The sequence below is a fragment of the Magallana gigas genome, chromosome 3, assembly GCF_963853765.1.
Source record: "Magallana gigas chromosome 3, xbMagGiga1.1, whole genome shotgun sequence".
Taxonomy (NCBI): domain Eukaryota; kingdom Metazoa; phylum Mollusca; class Bivalvia; order Ostreida; family Ostreidae; genus Magallana; species Magallana gigas.
The window spans coordinates 17,925,294-17,944,602 of NC_088855.1; the positions used below are offsets into that span (position 1 = coordinate 17,925,294).

At 33.3% G+C, this 19,309-nt stretch overlaps 1 protein-coding gene across 1 annotated transcript; it reads left to right on the forward strand.

Moving 5' to 3' along the window:
• Positions 1-1,711: 1,711 nt before the first annotated feature.
• Positions 1,712-17,624, forward strand: LOC105325943 (protein HIRA). Its single transcript, XM_011425750.4, has 27 exons — positions 1,712-1,861; positions 2,773-2,835; positions 4,780-4,890; positions 5,113-5,203; positions 5,350-5,435; positions 5,666-5,761; positions 6,028-6,110; positions 7,138-7,215; positions 7,472-7,639; positions 7,887-7,937; positions 8,189-8,245; positions 8,410-8,480; positions 8,849-8,954; positions 9,206-9,403; positions 9,943-10,034; positions 10,307-10,652; positions 11,132-11,277; positions 11,363-11,510; positions 11,795-11,890; positions 12,150-12,301; positions 12,640-12,801; positions 12,968-13,026; positions 13,211-13,313; positions 14,222-14,344; positions 14,585-14,748; positions 15,140-15,255; positions 15,640-17,624. The coding sequence occupies exons 1-27, from the start codon at positions 1,825-1,827 to the stop codon at positions 15,754-15,756; spliced, it is 3,120 nt and encodes a 1,039-aa protein (XP_011424052.2). The 5' UTR covers positions 1,712-1,824; the 3' UTR covers positions 15,757-17,624.
• The last annotated feature ends 1,685 nt before the right edge of the window (positions 17,625-19,309 follow it).

The following is a 19,309-nucleotide window of genomic DNA, read 5'->3' on the forward strand; positions in this document are numbered from 1 at the left end:
TTACCTTAACACTGTTTTTAGCGATACAGATGATATGATTGAAATGCTCAAGATCATGGTATTTCTAAAGAGGGCTGGTGGTTAGGGGCCATTTAAGATTTTTTGGAGAGCTTTACATATAACAAATTTAAAAATAACCAAAAAAACCCCAAAAAACCTGAAAACAGAAGTTAAAATACATGGTATGGAATGTAATATTTTTGCAAAATGAATCATTTTCAAAAGAGAGCACTGTATGGTGGCATATTTCTACCTCATGTTTGCAAGTTATTTTTCTGTCAAATATGTCGACATGCAAAAAAATATGTTGACATGCAAGATAGTTACGTCAAAAAAATCAAATGTTGCCCAAATATGACGTTCAACATGCTTGGTGCTGTTTATTCATGTTGACGTGCAACTTATTTATATCACGTGCGAAATAAAAAATGTTGACGTGCAACTTATGTTGACATGGAAAATAAATGTGTTGACATGCAACTTATTTATGTCGACATGCTCCTTAGTTATGGTGACATACGACATTTTTTAACATTTTCATATAATTATATCCTAATCAAATCCTGGTGAGTTCAATGTTAAGGGGTATTTAAAATTAAACCAACTTCATTTATCAAAGAAAAAAAAGAGGGTATTAGAGTATTCTTTACGCGAATTTTTAGTGTTTTATTCAAGTGATCTTGTATGATTTATTGTCATTGATTTTAAAATGTTGCAATCATTTTTTTTCAGTATTGTCTCATTTTTTATTTAGTTGCAATATTCAAAAAATAATGAAAAAAAAAACCACACGCTAAAAAGTTGAAGGTTTTTCTTATCAAATGATATTTCAGTTAGTATTGTGATTTATCAAGGTTAGCAACATTTATTATTTTCTTGATTTAAATAACCCATGTTTTTACTAGTTTTGCTTCTAATAGGTAGAAAACAAATTAACCCTCATTTTAATAAATTGGTCGATTGATTTATTAATCAGTCTGCTTTGACCCCTTTTCTGTAGTTTCTTTCTCTAATTTAATGAATATGTTGATATGTTCACTCATTTTACATAAAGAGACTCAGAGAGAACGTATATAAAACAATGAAACGCACCATTTTATACAGATCTTTTCTCGTGATTACGAGATCTTTTTCTCGTTATTACGGGATAATTAACCCGTAATAACGATTGAGATATTTCGTCGTTATTGAGAGTTCTTTTCTCGTAATAAAGAGAAAATTAACTCGTAATTACGAGATCTACGAGAACTCTTGTCGTTATTACGAGATAAATATAATTTTTTGTGTGGCTCTATTCGTCTTTCGTACATTCGGGAATTTGTTCAGGTAACTTAATGTTACATTTTTCGACTGACTTCTTATGATAGTTTGTAAAAGGACTAAATCTATATACAGTAGGGTTAAACATCATATTAAATTAAATGTAGTCTTACGTTGCATATTTTTATGTAGTATGATACTTCACTGAAGTACAACATCTGAACATAGCCATACACATTCAATGATTGAATATGTATTCAATCAATCTGATTAAATACAATCCTATCAAAACCCGATGGTTTTAAACGTACTTCAAAAGATGACACACTCAGGCGCCAGTTAAATGCAAAGCGTGCATAAAAGCAACTTTTTCAAAGAGGCGGTTGCCTACATAAAAATTCTGTCAGTTTGGGGAGTATTAAGAATCGGGTTCGATGTTCAATAAATTTTACGAGCAAGTATGGCGGGGGTTCGAAAAAGAAATAAAATGTAAAATGTGAAGTAAACAATTGATCAGACACATGAATATCAGTATTTGTCGTACTAGCAACATATCAGGACACCATGAGACTACTGAAGCCCGCCTGGGTCACGCATGATGGTGAGTTTGTATTTGGGAAGATCTTTCTTGAGTGCGAGTCTCCAAGATATGCATCTGCGTTGCAGAGCAGGTGCATTGCACGTCATTGTTCAACATTATATGGAAAAACATTAGTTATTGAAACAGAATCTCTTTATTGCCTTGCCTTTTTCTAAGTAAGAGAATTAAAATGTGATTTTAATACACATTTTGTCTCATTTGTCTCTAATGTACTATACTATAGTACAACATTATCATAAATAGTGAGACAAAATGTGTATTAAAATCACTTTAGTCTGTCCCGAGATATTTATGCAGGACATTTGGACGTTTTTTAATAAAAATACATATACCTGTGTAAGAAGCGCAATTGAAATTGGTGAAAGGGAAAATTTCCAAGTTATCTACATATTGACACATTTTTCACTGGAAAAAATTCCCAGGACAAACAGATTTCTTAAGGAGATTTATGATGGGGAATGTTTACATCCTTTATCCATCCGAAAGTGACTCAGAATAATTGCGGAATTTTTCAACGTTATCATCTAAGCTTGCTGCGATACAAAATCCCCGTAGATATCACATTTTTTAGTCGTGTATTAAAACTTGATAGGCTAACGGGGGGTTTCAGCTGAGAAATCTTGGAAATTTTTCATACTTTTAAATGAACATCATTTGAACCCTGAGGTATTTATCAATATCGAGTAATTAAGCAAAATTGAATCGAGGATATCTTGGGACAGAGTATAGTTGTAGTATTGCAAATAAGTGAAAAATCTCAAATTTTTCTCTGTTGTTTACGAACTTTAGGATTCTCGTGTATAAATGCAGAATTAAAGTAAAACAGTATATATATATATATTTAATTGTTAAATGTTTTGGTATGTTGAACTTTTGTAAGAAAATATACATAAATTTGTTCTAATTTGTAGGTAAACCAATATTTTCCGTTGACATTCATCCAGATGGTTCAAGATTTGCAACTGGTGGTCAAGGTAAATAAACAATTAGAAAAATTAGTGACTTACTTTATTATGGCGGTGTTTTGGACATATAGAATTAAAATAAATCAGCTTTTATTTAAAAACCAATCTAAAAACATTATTCTTAGTTCTAGGTATTCGTTCTTTATGAATTCTGTTTTTCCACTATTACAACTTTAACCAAGTTTAATTGAGGATTTAATGAAGCTTTAGGCCAAAAAAAATTAATGATTTGTTTCTCAGGCACCGCCGCATCAGTAAAATCATCGCCGCATCAAATTTTTTTATCGTCATTTTTCCGGATTTTTTATATCTTATCATTATCGGTTTTCTCTATTATAGAATCTATGTAAACAAACGCTCAGAACAAATGCTTGTCTCTGTCAGTGAAAAACGTAATTTTATCTGAAACATCTACCCAGTGACCAACCTAGGGGGCTACCTGGGCTAAATACAACTTTATGTAGATATGATTACTCGCTTTGTGGTCGGTAACTTCGCCAGAATTTCCTCAGAAAGAGAGGTTGAAGTTGCCCTGTATTCTGAGTTGACGATTGTGAAAGTTAACTCCAAATGCAATAAAATGATAATCATCTAATTCAAAAGACATTATCATAGCCTAAGTTAACCCCTGTTGTGATTAATAACTAGCGACTGTCTTATCTTCATAGGTTATAAATACGGTTTATGCAACCACATACTGTGCACTGAAAATTACAACCGATGTTTATAACTTTAGGTGCTGATATTATATACAATTAGTTGGTAACTTGTAATTAATTAATAACTCTGCCAAGTTAGTGCTAAAATAATCATGAAACCGTTTTTCTACAGTTATCTTTAACTACAAAATTCTCTACAACCAACTATATGACAGTTGTAATTGGGTCAAAGGGTTGGACTAATACCTCCAAAATACACTTAAACACATAGACTAATTTTATTTGTCACTTAGCCAACACAATTACGAAACATTTCAGCTACAAAATGTATGAATACACATAATAAATTAAATTTTAAAAATTGGATAAGATTTTAAATTTTTTAGGAGTTGTTTTAATTGACTTGCTTCTAATCAAATTCAAATTAAGGTTGAATCTGTGTATAAATGTATTATCATTAGCATTATGCCATTGTCAAAGAATGGAAGTCTACCTGATTTCTCAAATTTCTCCCAATTTTTCTGTGAGGAAGAGTTACTTCAGAAGTGAAGTCTCCCTAAACTAAGTTTGCTCTGGGTTGCTCCCTGTTAACACAACCACTGAAATTTCTTTGTTATCTTCAGAAATTGAAGCCTCTGTGATATTGCATAGAAACAGGAATAAAGGACACTTGTATTGTTTGAGAATTTTATGATGACTTATTTACTTTTCCTTGATTTCTGTCCTCAAGGCACAGAAGATTGATAAGAAAACACCCCCAAATGAATGCTTTATTTGATGAATTTTTATATGGCAAATCAACTAGTAAAATGCCATAAGAAGTCCCCTATTTCAGTTTAGACTTCTGTTTTTACTGTGGAGGGGAAAGATGGGCCGCAAAATGAAACAGGGGCATAAACCATTTGTCTTGTTTGTTCATCTGCAAAAACTCAACCTTATAAAAGGAAACTGAACAGTTTAAACTAAAAAGAACAAATTAAAACAAATGTTTAAACTTTGCCAATGTATGAGCTTGATGAATATCTGCTGATGAGTACACAAATAAATCAGATAATATGGGTGACAGTCATTGTAAATTTTGTGTAAAGAAAAAAAAAAAAAAAAAACCTGCCTGCCTCATCAAAATTTCAAAATTTTGGCCCGAGAAACTAATGATTAATTTTTTTTGGCCTTATGCATTGCTGCTGGTGAAAGATGGTGAAAATATACTGATAAAGAAAGTGACAGTTTTTTGTGAGGTCTTTGTTTGTTTGTTGTTGTTTTTTTGTATATTTATAGAATATTTTAATTTCAGGTGATGATTCAGGAAAAGTTGTAATCTGGAATTTTGAGCCTGTCAGAGATGAAAAGGCAGAGAAAGATGAAAATGTTCCAAGGGTGCTTTGTCAGATGAATAATCACCTAGGTAAATGACAATATCACCTCCCAACTTCTTAAAATGAAACGATGAAATTTACAAGAACTAGTTTTAACAACTATATGACTATTAAGAATAAAAAGTATTGTGCACTTCAACTTCCAGAAATGATTTTTATTTAATAAACTTCATTTTATTGACTAACATGTTCATAGATAATTGAAAATAAATTCATTTTTGATGTACATTTATTTTCTACTCTTTTGGTAGCATGTGTGAATTGTGTGAGATGGTCTAACAATGGAAAATCCCTTGCATCGGGAGGAGATGACAAATTGATTATGATTTGGCAGACTTCCAGGTATTGCATTTGAGATTATTTTAATCAACTCTGTATAAAGGTTAAAAAATGGAATTTTTTTGTGTTGATATTTACTCGAAATTGTTATGTGGTTTTGATTTATCATTTAAATATGTGATGTAATCCTGGACTTGTCTTTTCCTCAGAGCTGGTGTGGGGCCTTCCTTTGGCTCTGGCACACCCACTTATGAACAATGGAGACCAGCTGCAACTCTTAGGGGCCACACAGGGGGTAACTGTTTTCAGTTTTACAAATGCATGTTAAAATTCAGAAGCTAAAATTCAGTTTGTTGTATTGACAAATGTATTTGGAAGATCAAGAACAAATTTGCTATCAGTGTTTTTACACAATGATTAACTATGTAAAAGATAAAAATGCCTTCTTACTCCTCTTACCTTTTCCCAAATGATCTTCATGCATTTATACAATATCATGATAATAGTTTTGTTTGACCTCTACAGATGTCCTTGACCTAGCCTGGTCACCCAATGACAGCTGGTTGGCCTCCTGTAGTATTGATAACTCCATCATTGTGTGGAATGCAGACAATTTCCCAGGTATTATAATATGTGAACATGAATTTTCATAATTTGTATATCAGGTTTTGGATTACAATGATTTTTGGCCTTAATGAACATCAATTAAGCAGATTTAAAGATTCATGACTTTAATGAATTATCAATTAAGCAGTTTTACAGAGGTTTAAAAGAGCAACATTCCGAATAGGATATATCATATCTTGTAAATAAATGTGTAGTTTTCTGTATTTGAGAAAAAATGAATTTATGAATAAAAATAAGACCTATTTTCAACTTGTTTGTAGCTCAAGTTGTGGTTATTAAGGGCCATGATGGTTTGGTGAAAGGAGTAACATGGGACCCAGTGGGGAAATACTTAGCATCTCAGGTAAAATCTTAAAAAAGATCAGTTAAAAAGCTGAATTATATGGCTGTAAATAAGAAGTATAAGACTATTCTGGACAATTCTGAGTCTGAAACACATATATTACACATAGGTTATTCTTTATGGTGGGTATTAAGTTTTTGTCGAAAGAAAAAAAAGGAAACATAGCATATATTGATGAATTACAATTTTGTCAATAGAATTGTAGTTTTCATAATATAATGATTTTATAAAAAAGAATGACTTGCATGTAATTGTACAGTGTAATTAATTGAATCATGCAGTAAACTGATGTATTTGGATATGTGAACAGATGTAAACTGATGTAGTTGGATATGAGAACAGATGTAAACTGATGTAGTTGGATATGAGAACAGATTTAAAACTGATGTAGTTTGATATAAATACAGCTGTAAACTGTTGTAGTTGGATATGAATACAGCTGTAAACTGTTGTAGTTGGATATGAATACAGCTGTAAACTGTTGTAGTTGGATATAAATACAGCTGTAAACTGGTGAAGTTGGATATGAATACAGCTGTAAACTGTTGTAGTTGGATATAAATACAGCTGTAAACTGATGTAGTTTGATATGAATACAGTTGTAAACTGTTGTAGTTGGATATGAATACAGATGTAAACTGTTGTAGTTGGATATAAATATAGCTGTAAACTGTTGTAGTTTGATATAGATACAGATGTAAACTGTTGTAGTTGGCTATAAATACAGCTGTAAACTGTTGTAGTTTGATATAAATATAGCTGTAAACTGTTGTAGTTTGATATAGATACAGATGTAAACTGTTGTAGTTGGCTATAAATACAGCTGTAAACTGTTGTAGTTTGATATAAATATAGCTGTAAACTGTTGTAGTTGGATATGAATACAGCTGTAAATTGTTGTAGTTGGATATAAATACAGCTGTAAATGGTTGTAGTTTAGTATAAATACAGCTTTAAACTGATGTAGTTTGATATGAATACAGATGTAAACTGTTGTAGTTTGATATGATTACTGCTCATGTTTCAGTCAGATGACAAGAGTCTGAGAGTGTGGAGGACAAGGGACTGGAAAGAAGAAGCTAAGGTCACTGAGCCGTTCAATGAGGTAATTATAGATCTGATGAAATATCATTCATGCTCTATGCCCTGAGTAGACTATCAGGGCCTATATTGATGAAATCTTTGAAGGAGCTCATCTATCAGATTATATCAAACTACGTTCAAGCAAATCAGTCATTCCTGGCACTTATATGTTTTTCTTAATATGCTATTTCTGTATAATTATGTAAATGTCTAGATATTTAACTTTCTTCAATATTTACAAATTTCAAAGTTGATAGAATTTCTGTCTTATTGTATAGTGTGGAGGAACCACCCATGTTCTGCGTTGCCATTGGTCACCAGACGGTGCTTATATAGTATCAGCCCATGCAATGAACAACTCGGGACCCACCGCCCAGATCATAGAAAGGGAAGGTTTCAAAACCTCTCTAGATTTTGTTGGTCACAGAAAAGCAATTACAGTTGTGGTAAGTGGATTTCAATTTATGTTTTAAACGTCACCTCATGATTTTATAGTTGATTTTCCGAATAATTTAAATAGATATCAAAATATTTAATCTACTAAAGCAGAAAAAATAACCAGAAGATTCAGAATGAATTAATGTCCATAGATAAATAAAGTTATGATATAAATTGATATTAAGTAATGAAAGGTTTTTAGTAATACATATAGATCAATCAGAGAGTAAATCTTATACATATTTATTTTTCCAGAGGTTTAACCCAAACATATTTTCAAAGAAGATGAAAAAGGGTATTGAACAGGTAAAATATTAAATGTGTGTACAGAACATTGAAAACTCATTAGTAGGATGAATGGGATATTTTTGATTTAATGCATTTCAAATTATTTCAGGCAGACATATTTGATTGATATAAATGACTAAATTGTTAAATATATTCCATAATTTGTGCCGGATTTTCTTGGGAAAAGAAACTGAATTGTTTTTTTGGTGATTTTAATTAACATCATTTTTAATGAATTCTTTAATTAAATTCACTGGTTTGTTTTGTAGTCACAACAGTACACTTGCTGTGCCATTGGAAGCAAAGATCGCTCCCTCTCTGTTTGGGTAAGGGCGTTCGTTTATTTTTTTTCTCTGCTCATACAGTGTACTTGTCAATTTAAAAATTCAGATTTATTATTTTCAATTACTTTCTCTCTGAAAACAACTTATAGTGATGTCTTACCTTTATTTAATCATAAAGTTGAAAGTAGAATTTCTCAAATTTTCAGCTGACTGCTTTAAAAAGACCCCTGGTGGTAACCCATGACCTTTTTGAAAATACCATACTGGATATAAGCTGGTGTGTTCCATTGCTTATTCAATGATTATACAATGATGCAAGTGTTATTTGTGCATCAGTACAAGTATTATGCAAAAGCTTTAGTTTTTCTAGCCGAAAGTTTCAACACTTCTAAGACATTATTTTGCAAATTTGACACCATGGTTCATTATTGTCTGTTTTTGTTTTTTTTTTAAGAAAAAGGGAATAATCAGTTTTTCTTCAATTATCTTGTTTCCCCAATAGTGTTTGCACTGCCCAAATTTTACTTTGTAATTTTTAATGTAACATAGCAAGGTGATTTCTATCAGTACAACTACGAAGAAAAAAACAAAACAAAAAAAAAAACAAGAAAAGTAAACTATATTGGATAGTTATTTTTATTTTAGGAGTAAGTCTGGCCTGGAACTGATGGCCTGTTCTAGTGATGGCACTGTAGCTTATATAGAATTCAACAAGGACGAAATAGGAGACCCAATGGCCCAGAATGATGTAGTGAGTAGATTCTGCAAAGATGGATGTTACTTGTACTTCAAAGTTTCATTCTACCAGTTTTGTATACAATATCCTGCATGGATATAAAAGTTATAAATTTTAATGCTCATCACACAAGTCAGAGAATTAGTATGGACATGTTCTTTTTTGAGGCTATAAAAAAGTACACAGCAACAAAGTAACTAAAATGTGGTACAAATTAATTCCTGAATATCCAAACAGGTGTAAATTCTTGTGTTTATATTAATCAGGAGTTGTTTTTGGAGAAGATCTACGGAAAATGTATGACCAAAAATAAATCTTCCACAAACGGCACCCAGATCATCGAGTCAGCGGCCCTACTGAAACTGCAGCAACAGAAACGCGAGGAACTGCAGAAAAGAATGACCGAGTCTGACGACAAGTGTAACCTGAGTCGGATGTCAGACAGCTTAGGGAGTCCATTCAAGGTGGGTGGGACACATTTCAGAGTAGAGAACATAAAGTTTATATCATCAGGCCAAAAAAAATAATGTTTCATTTCTTGGGCACTGTCACATCAAGTTTAATAATGCAGCAGAGATTAATTTGTTTTGTTGTATTGTAAAGGTTAATAACTCAATTTTCAATTTTAAGTTTAAATGTTGAAATTCACCATAAAGTAATATATCTGCCTGCTGAGTTTTCAAAATTGTTACTTGGTTACATTTGGGATGTATGTGATTTAATTCATTTAAGTCACAAGAGCATGGACCATTAAAATGACGCTGATGTTAAACTAATAAGTAATTCTGAATTATACAAGTGACAATTGGGTTTTCCAATATTTCTTTCTTATGATGATATTTAGTATGGGTATTTTTTTAATGGGGATGGATATGGATTAGAGAGGGTGCTATTTTGTATATTGAATTTCATTGAAGAGAAATTATATGAAAATATCTAAAATTCTATTACATGGACTATATGTCTTCATAGTGACTATTTATTTCTTTTTCCCCAAATTTAGCCCACAGACAAACAAATAGAAACAAAAACAGCTGATGGTCGTAGAAGGATCACACCTATTTTCTTGGCCCCACAGCTGGATGTTAATGTTGGGTAGGTAAAATGTTCTTGTTTTTGAGATTCAAAAGACATACCTGTACATGTATCAGTTGGCTGTGTATTCTATCTAGAATTTTTGATGCATAGCCTCTAGTTTAAAAGTCATACATATAATATGTATTTGAATATATTCTGTTAATTAAGAATGTGTTAAATCAAATTTACTCTTTCTTGGAAAAATCAATCTCACCAAATATCATATATGCTTTGGTAGAATGTACTTTCATGTTACTGTACAATTTGATTTATTGATCTTTTGAAAACAGAGAGGCTCCACTCCCATTTAAAAGCCAAGGCATCAATTTCACCACCACCAAAGCGTCCAGTAAAATTGTTGTGGAAAAGCAGGACATTGTAACCTCGAAGATGGTCTCGCCATCCTCTCGATCCAATATGTCCAGCTCCAACTTGTCAAACCAGGCATTCCCCTCTGTGGGTGGGGAAGGGACCCCCAAGTCCTCTCAAGCTCTTCAAGCTGGTGAGGACGTTACCCCCAAATCAAACCAGGGTGCTGCCCCAACAACGCCAGGTGTGGAGAAAATGGACGCCAGTCCCACTGCGGAAAATGATCCACCATCAACGCCAAACAAAGTCATCAATGTTTCCATTCAAGTAAGTGACTTTGGATTAAAGCAGGGGGAAGTGACTTGATTGTCTTTCAAGGTTTCAATGTTCTGAATTTTAATTCATAATTGATTTTTTTATCAGTACCTTTTTAAAAATGATTTCATAGATAAATAGAAGACTGATTACTGTGCAATCATTAAAATTCGTGGGGGCCAATTTTCGTGGATTGCTTCAATGTTACAGGTTCGTTGGGACATAATTTTGTGTATTCTCGGATACTTACAAAAGGAAATACGACTTTACAGTCCTAATTTATTTATTCGTGGAGGATGTTAATTTGTGGGTGAGCGGTGCTCATGAATTCCACGAAAATTGAGCCACCACGAAATCTAATGATTCGACAGTATAGAAGTACAATGTACATGTGTATTAATCAAAACTATAATTTTTATCCATGTAAGGTACATGTAACTCAACAAAAGAAGAAATCGATGCCTTTTTGATTTTTTAAATATAAATTTTAGCCAATGACAGCACTACAATCAAAACCAAAAGTTAAGCACCATTCCTCAGAAAAGAAATCCTCAGAAAAGTCAGAGGTCAAGGACAAATCCATTGACAAGGACAAAGGGCCTGATGTCAAGGACAAATTGAAAACTCCATCTGATAAGTAGGCATCTTTGAAAAAAAACATACATCATACATATAGAGTTTATTCATTTACTCTTTTGAAAAAAATATTATTTAAATTTCAGAGGTGAAAAAGAAAAGTCAAAGGATCACAAAATGTCAACAGGTCTGAAACGTAAACACCATGGTGAAAAGAAAGAGGAGAGAAGAGGGCGACCCCGTAAAATTGATAAAGAGCGATCTCTGATGTCAACCCCTGTTACCCATGTACATGTATGTACCAAAAAACTTTGTAAATGTTTGGTATGGAGAAGGGTTTTTTTTTTAATAAATCTGTATGTCAAAATGGTTTTGTACATTACATTGTGTATAAACTTCTATAGTAAAGAAAAAGAGGATAAATCAATTCAGACAACTGTACAAAATATTTTATGCACATGTATGTACAACCTTAGTATTCCTGTATATTACCTTGCTATTAAAGATCCAAGATACATGTCCATTAAAGTTTAAATTCTATCGATTTTGTCTCTATTTCTTCATCCCATGTTTTACAGCACCCTCCGCCCCTAGTTGTGGACGGCCACTATAAGGCAGCTGAGCCTGAGCTGGAGTTACACGTGCCCTCTACGCAGAAATCATTCACAAAAACGGTGAGTGAAAACCTTGCATGTACATGTATGAATCTCATAGCCATCGGAGTAAATGGAGTCTGCAATCTGACAATTTATGTATATGTACATGTATCTCTTTATGAAAATTTAAAAGTTGTCCTAAGTGAAGGGGGCTGACACACACACCCTCTTTTTCGCTCTCTCACTTTTCTCGTGTGCTCTCATTTCAGTTGTATTCAACTTTAAGATAATTGTTTTCATATACTTTTTTTTATACAATTAATGTATGCTTTAACAGGTAGGAGGAAAAGATAGCTCTTTGTCAGTGGAGGTAGAAAACAACATCAGCATGGGAGTTCACACTCTGAACAAGATGAGGTGTGTTCAGGAAGGCCTGGTTCTTTGGGAACAGGTCCTGAACACCCCCATTCTGACAGTGGCAGGATCCAGGTAAGCTCTACAGGTCTTGGAAAATACTAAGTATTGATAATAAAAGATATAAAATGCTTCAATGTTTAAAGATAACAATTAAATATTGATTTTTTCCCCAATTTTTTTTTTTTTAAATAAAAAAAATTAATCATGAATTTTCAAATAAATGCTCCTTTTCCTGATTTCCAAGTGTTTAAAAGTTCAAATATAATACATGAATAACATACTGAGAAAAAAAAATACAGTCATGTTAATATAGGACAATGTGCCTTTAATTTGAATGCAATGCCTGTTGTCCCTTTGAAGTGCCATTGAACCGATATATCGCATTGAATGTTTTTCGTTTTCCTTGACAGGAATGTAGTGTGTGCTGCCTGTGAGGATGGATCGCTGAACATGTTTTCCATCACAGGCTCGCGTGTACTTCCCAGTATTGTGTTAGACTCCAGGGTCTCCAAGCTCCACATCAAGGCCTTTCTTGTGATGGTCATCACGCAGAGAGCATTTCTCTATATCTGGTAATGTACACTTACTGTACATGTATTTGGAATACCTGTATACATTAATCTGTACATGAATGTATATGAATTTAGTACATGTATTAAGCAATTTATTTACTGCTACAATATTTATTGTTGCCTTCATGTTAAAGTCATGTTTTGATCTTTCAATGATGTATTGCAGGAATGTGCAGCAGCAATCAGTGGTTATAAGAAAAGAGTCGTTGAAAACAATCATATCAGGTAACAAATACTTTTACAGCTTAAGTCTGTCTTAAAATGTATTCCTGGATCATAGATTTTTGTGTCAGACGGTTTTTCAAGACTCCTAAATATTTTGTAATCTATGTGTGTTTTATTAACTAGTTATTTCTAAAGACTGCCAAGCTGCCTTAGTAACTTTTACTGGTATATTTGTTTCTGGCAGGGAGTGATGATCTTCAGAAGTCTATGTTGACAGAGGAAGGAATGCCTATTATCACAGTTCATAACAAAAAGTCCTACACATTCTCGAAGGAAATGGGCACATGGTAAGTTCTTTGATTTACCTGTAATTGATCTGTTACAGGCTTTTCTTAACTCTATTTGGTATGTTCTTGTATTTATAATCCCTGAGAGTCAGAAAAGCCACAGTGAGCTTGGGATAAGAAGGGAATTTACATGTATATTGCAAAATATAGAACTCTTCTGAAGAAAAGAAGGGTAATTTTTACAGGAAAAAAAAGGCCCTTGCACTGGCGTGATGGTGTTTTTAAATGATTTTTAGCCAGGCTTTGCCGAAATCAAAGTCCTGGCTTTTCTGAAATCAAAGTCCTGGCTATAGGCATGCAAATTGCTAGTTTTCTATGAATGGCACAACTGTAATCATAAACATAAACCAAACAGTGTCAAAGTAAAAGCTTCCACTATACCATTTTTTTTTGCTTGCGAATAAATTTAGGAAAGATTTATTTTTTGTTTCTTATTAATGACATGTTTTAAAAGCAAGACTACGCATTTTGGGCACATATATATGTACAATTGGCATGAAATTCCATGAACTACTTTACAAAGCATTGGTATTCAGCTGAATATCAAAGAAATTGGGTACTGATTTTATTAGGCTTGTTTTGAAATTCAGTGCACTGATGATTTTTTTTCTACAAGACAGACATCTTTGTTAATAGCCGCTTACAAAATAGAGTCACTCTCTGACGCTTTGCCAGCATTAAAAGCATATGAGAGAGAGAGAGAGAGAGAGAGAGAGAGAGAGAGAGAGAGAGAGAGAGAGAGAGAGAGAGAGAGAGAGAGAGAGAGAGAGAGAGAGAGCCAGTCTTTACTACATAATATACATAATGACACATCAAAGGAGCCCAGCTGTCAGTGCTTCAGTACTTTTAGTGACACTATAGTTTTTCACTACCATTAGAGGATAAGTAATTCCCTCTTTGATTAACAGGATGCTGCTCCATAACAAGGGAGATGCCCTTCAGCAGTGCTCGGACCACCACAGCTGTGCCCCACCCAGAGACTCCACTAAGATCCAGGGACCACTCTCTTCTCTACAGACTTCACATGAAAGGTTCCACAGCTGCATTCTTGTCCTTCTTTCTTCAAAGATTGAAATGAAATTTTTCATGAGCAAGTTAATGAAGCCCATAAGATAAATTACATTATCCAAAATGAATAAGTTGTGCATAATTTCTGGCCCAAACTCAGACTTGGATTTTAATATCGATTCAGGATGAATCTCAGAAACCTTGAGATGACCCCCTTGAAACAATTTTATTTATTTTTGATTGTCATGGAATTCTGTTTTCAGACTTGGTATGCAAGCCAGCAGAATTTTCAGTGCTGGGCAATCATTGCAACAGAGTTCTACCCTCAGCCATATTGAGTCTCAGCTGGCAGCATGCCTTTTGCTCAAGTCTGCTCCGGAATACAAGTTCTGGCTGCAGACCTACACAAGATATCTGTCTCAGGAAGGTCAGTGTCCAATAAATATATCACGTCACACGCTGTAAACACGCTTATTGCATACTGCCAGGGATCAACAGTTTGGATTTGCTAAAGATGTTATTTGTCATACATTTAAAGATTTGAAGGAATAAAACTGACTTCATTGAATTAGGTACTAAAGGTAGTGGCAATAATGGTACATGTATGATCTTCTCTTTCATGCCAGCCCTAAAAAAATAACTGAGTTGGAAAACCAATATTTTATTAATAAGCATGTGCAAAGCCGGCCATAAGTGTTCAACAAATGTTTTATAATACAATGTATGTACACATGAGATTTTGGATCATCCTTTTATTTTCCTTGTCTCTGTCTCTCCCTCTTTTTCATTGTGTAATACATGTGACTTTCTTTCAACAGGATTAGAGTCCGAGTCGCGACACATTTTCGAGTCCAAACTGCGAGATGTCTGTGACGACCTGTTGGGGCCAGTTTACAAGACAAAGGGCAAGTCCTCCTGGGACCCACTCATACTGGTAACCATTCAGATTCTTTACATTGTGTTTTTCCATACTTTATTGTATGGTGAAAGAACATGTATGTTGTATCAAATGAAAAGGTATCACTTATTGTTGGGAAATCTCTACAGAATGTTTAATGTACATGTCCTCCATTTGTCTAGCAGATTTATGCATTATTGTTTCATTTAATTTAATAATAATTTTTATTTATTTTAATTTTTATGCATTATGTATTAAGTATTACATGTAAAAATAAATTGGAGACTGAAGAAAGCTGATAATTTATATGTTTTTGATTTTGACAAAATCAGATTAAGAATTGCAAGTACATGTATATGAAAGAATAAACATGGACTGGAACTAAAATAATGGAATACATGTATTTCTTTTTGCAAATAGGGCATGGATAAAAGAAGTCTACTTCATGAGATTTTACCTAGCATTGGTTCCAATTTAAAACTTCAAAGAATGTTCACCGAATACCACGATCAACTGGAATCCATTGAAGACAGGTGAACTTGAAAATGTTCAGTGACCATTGGAGAACTATGTGGAAGCATTCCATGTTTAATATGGAGCTCTTGGAAAATATTCCAGTCATAGGATTGAAGGAACAAGTTTTAAAATGGCAAGCTTGTTGTGTCTTTATGATATACAATCAATATTTTTATGTCACAAATTCATTCACAATCATGTTAATAAGTGCAGCTGAAAAAAATTGAAGAAATGATGTACTTGAATAGAAAATGATCCATTTTAGATCATGTGTAAAATCGTTGTCAAATAGATAAGACAAATTCTTGGTTGAAGAGATTGAATCAGTAAGATGAGTAAAACTATTCATGTTGACAAAACAATTGTATTGTTATAGGTAAAAAAAATTACTTACTGCAAAAGTGCTAGATTTTTAATTGATTTGATACGAATTCCTCATAGATAGAACCATTTTAACAAGAGCTTGGACTTTCGATGGGATGTTTTTATCTAGTTTGCTCATCAAAACAACCTGTCAAACATCGACCACCTTTCTTCTAATTCACTAAGAGAACCTCATTAATATTCATAGACTGTCAAAACCTTTGCTCTGCTGTGTGATACTGACACTGTTTCAGCGAAATATACATCCCTAGATGAAGTCAGACGAGTGTCATTGTGTTCAATGTATGCATATCTGTTAGCCAATGGCTGGACAGATAACTATTAGAAGACACCGTCTTCATCAAATCTGAGTTAATCACGTACTGCCCAAAGTCCAAGCTCTTGTTAAAATGGTTCTACATGACTTAGTGCCAATGATGTTAGTGCTTACATACCGGGTATATCAAGTTCATGTATATTATGGTAATCACCAATTCTTGTCTCCTCATCATAATATGGATTTTTAAATGATTTTTAGAGTAATGATTTTGGGCAAGACATTGGCCCTTTGTTTATTATGTGAATGCAGCTACTATTCTAACTACCAGGCAGCATGCTTTTTATTTCAAGAGTGAGAAAAGAAAATACATTACGTGTATGAAATATATTTATATTGATAAGAGAAAGATTTGCTACAATTATATGGTAAACTATGTAAAACTTTTACAGTTAATTGTAGAATAATTCTATAATTTTTTTTTTAAACACTGTAGTACAATTTATGTACATTTATCTGTGTAAAACATGTAGCAAGAAGGTTTAGAAGAGAAATAATCAAAACTTTATAGGGATTTAAAAACAGGATTAGCAAAATGTGTGCTGCAGTATTTCAGGACACAGAGTTTTTCATACAGGTATATACATGACATATGTGCTTCAGGACAAGCTATATTAAAGCAGAAGTTAGTAATGGAGTAAAACTGTTGAAAATATCTTGACAAAGCATTCCAGCTTCAGTAAGATATAAAAGATATACAGTAAAACACAGTTATAGTGAACACACTTATAATGAATTGAGGGAAGGGATTTTCATTCACCGCAACTTTATTTCATGTTGTAAACTAGATGGATATAACGAATTATGCTTATAACGAAGCAAAATCGCCATTCCCTGGTGCTTTATTATAAATGTGTTTTACTGTATTCAGTAGACAAATGAAAAATGCACCTTTATACTTATGATGTAATGTGCAAGATAGGATACATACATAGATCTGGCAGGGAATAATACTTTATGCAAATATTGGTAACTTATATTAGTGAGAATGAAGGTTGAATTTTATGTTGCTTTGTAGACACAAAACCATTTACATGTACATGAACATCAAACCTTGAGATTTTAATTGCGTATGTCATTAAATGACGAGATGTCACAGTTAATCATGTTATTGAAGTCTGTGTAAAACAGAAATAGTTCTTGAAATTTCAGGCTTTTCAGCCATTTTGTATATTACATAATATTAAAACATGATGCTGCATTGAAATGAAACTTGTTATTCATGATCATTATTGATGCATAACAAAAGCAGAGAATTTCAATTGTGACTGAAATATAATGATTACATGGGATGACAGGATCTCCCAAAAATCTTACCACATTTTGGTGGATTTTATGCTGGATGTTGATGAAATATTTCTAATTTACTAGATGTGTATTGTAGGACCGCAATTGTCATTCATATTGATGTTATCCATATCTTGGGAATTTTTCAAGAACATTTAAACTTCGTAGGAATGCAAGGGGAATTAACTGATGAATGAGCTTCTGTCTTTTTGGAAAGACATGTACATGTAGGTAATTTTATTCTCATTTCTGACCAGCATAACTTTATATGTAATACATGTAGTGGAATACTACCCATTTTCCTTTTGTCGGCATGTTTCTTTGAATGGAAGGGTTTTTCCAGGAATATACATGGAGCAGTATAATCTACAGTGTGTAGCCTCCTGTAGAGATACTGATTTTTTCTCTTTTGACAATCATAATTAGAATCAGTTAGAATAATTAGAGATCAGTGTGTCTATCATCCGATTTCATTTTCTACCCCCCCCCCCCCCCCCCCCCCCCCCAAATGTGGCCTATAAAACTTCAATGCATTGCTAGTGGACAGAGGGTGTACAGTGATCTTGAATTGATTTTCTTCATCAAAAGACAAGGTTAAAAAACCCTTTCAGTGTTATGCCCTTCTCTCTCACCATTGCCACTTGGTCCAGTTGGGCTTACCAATTGTGTATTGCCAGTGGCTAGAAGATTTATGGTGACTCTGAATCAATTTTATCAATCAAAATGCCAGAAAACTTTTACGTTTCTTCTTTGAACTACAGTGTACCTTAAATCCTAATGTCCTTTCATGCTAAAACAGTCAAGAGTATTGACGATATCTAGTGCGTCATTGAAGTACTTAGAACTACTTGTACATATTCAACTCATAACTGGACATTGTTGAGATGCTGACCATCTGGCTTTGCTTATATAATGGACATAGGAGTGAAAACATTGCAAAGGATTTTGTTTTGATCTGAACCTATTACTTTTATATATAAGGAGAAGGTTTTCCAGTCTGAATAAAATCTTATTTCAAGGTCATTGAAAAACTCTTACATATAGGCATTCTTTTGGTTTAATCCATGGGAAAAAAATTGTGGTCAAAACTACACAAAATGGACATTTGCACTATCTTATCCCCCTCTATCTTCATAGCAAAGCCACGAAGATAAGCCATAAGAAGGAAAGACCCCCCCCCCCCCAAAAAAAAAAAAATGATTAAACATAATGGTTAAAATTATAAATCTCTCTCGGACAATCATCACTCCCTCAATATCACTGGGGGAAAAATACTGGATCCACACTTGCTACAAATAAGTTCTATATATGTATCTGCAGTTTTGCCAACGGAATGTACAGAATTCAAGCCTTTGACAATTCAATTACAAACAAACAATCAAACAAACAAACGTAAATACATACAAACAACAACAGCAAACATTGGACACAAGATCTTGACCTAATCCATAGACAAAAACTGATGTCCATACTTCAGTTATCTCTTTACTCAGATGTGTATACATCGTTTATCCATGTGTCCACGTCTTGGGTCTTATCATTGCGGATAAGATAGTTCGTTGACCCCAATGCAAAAACGTTATACAC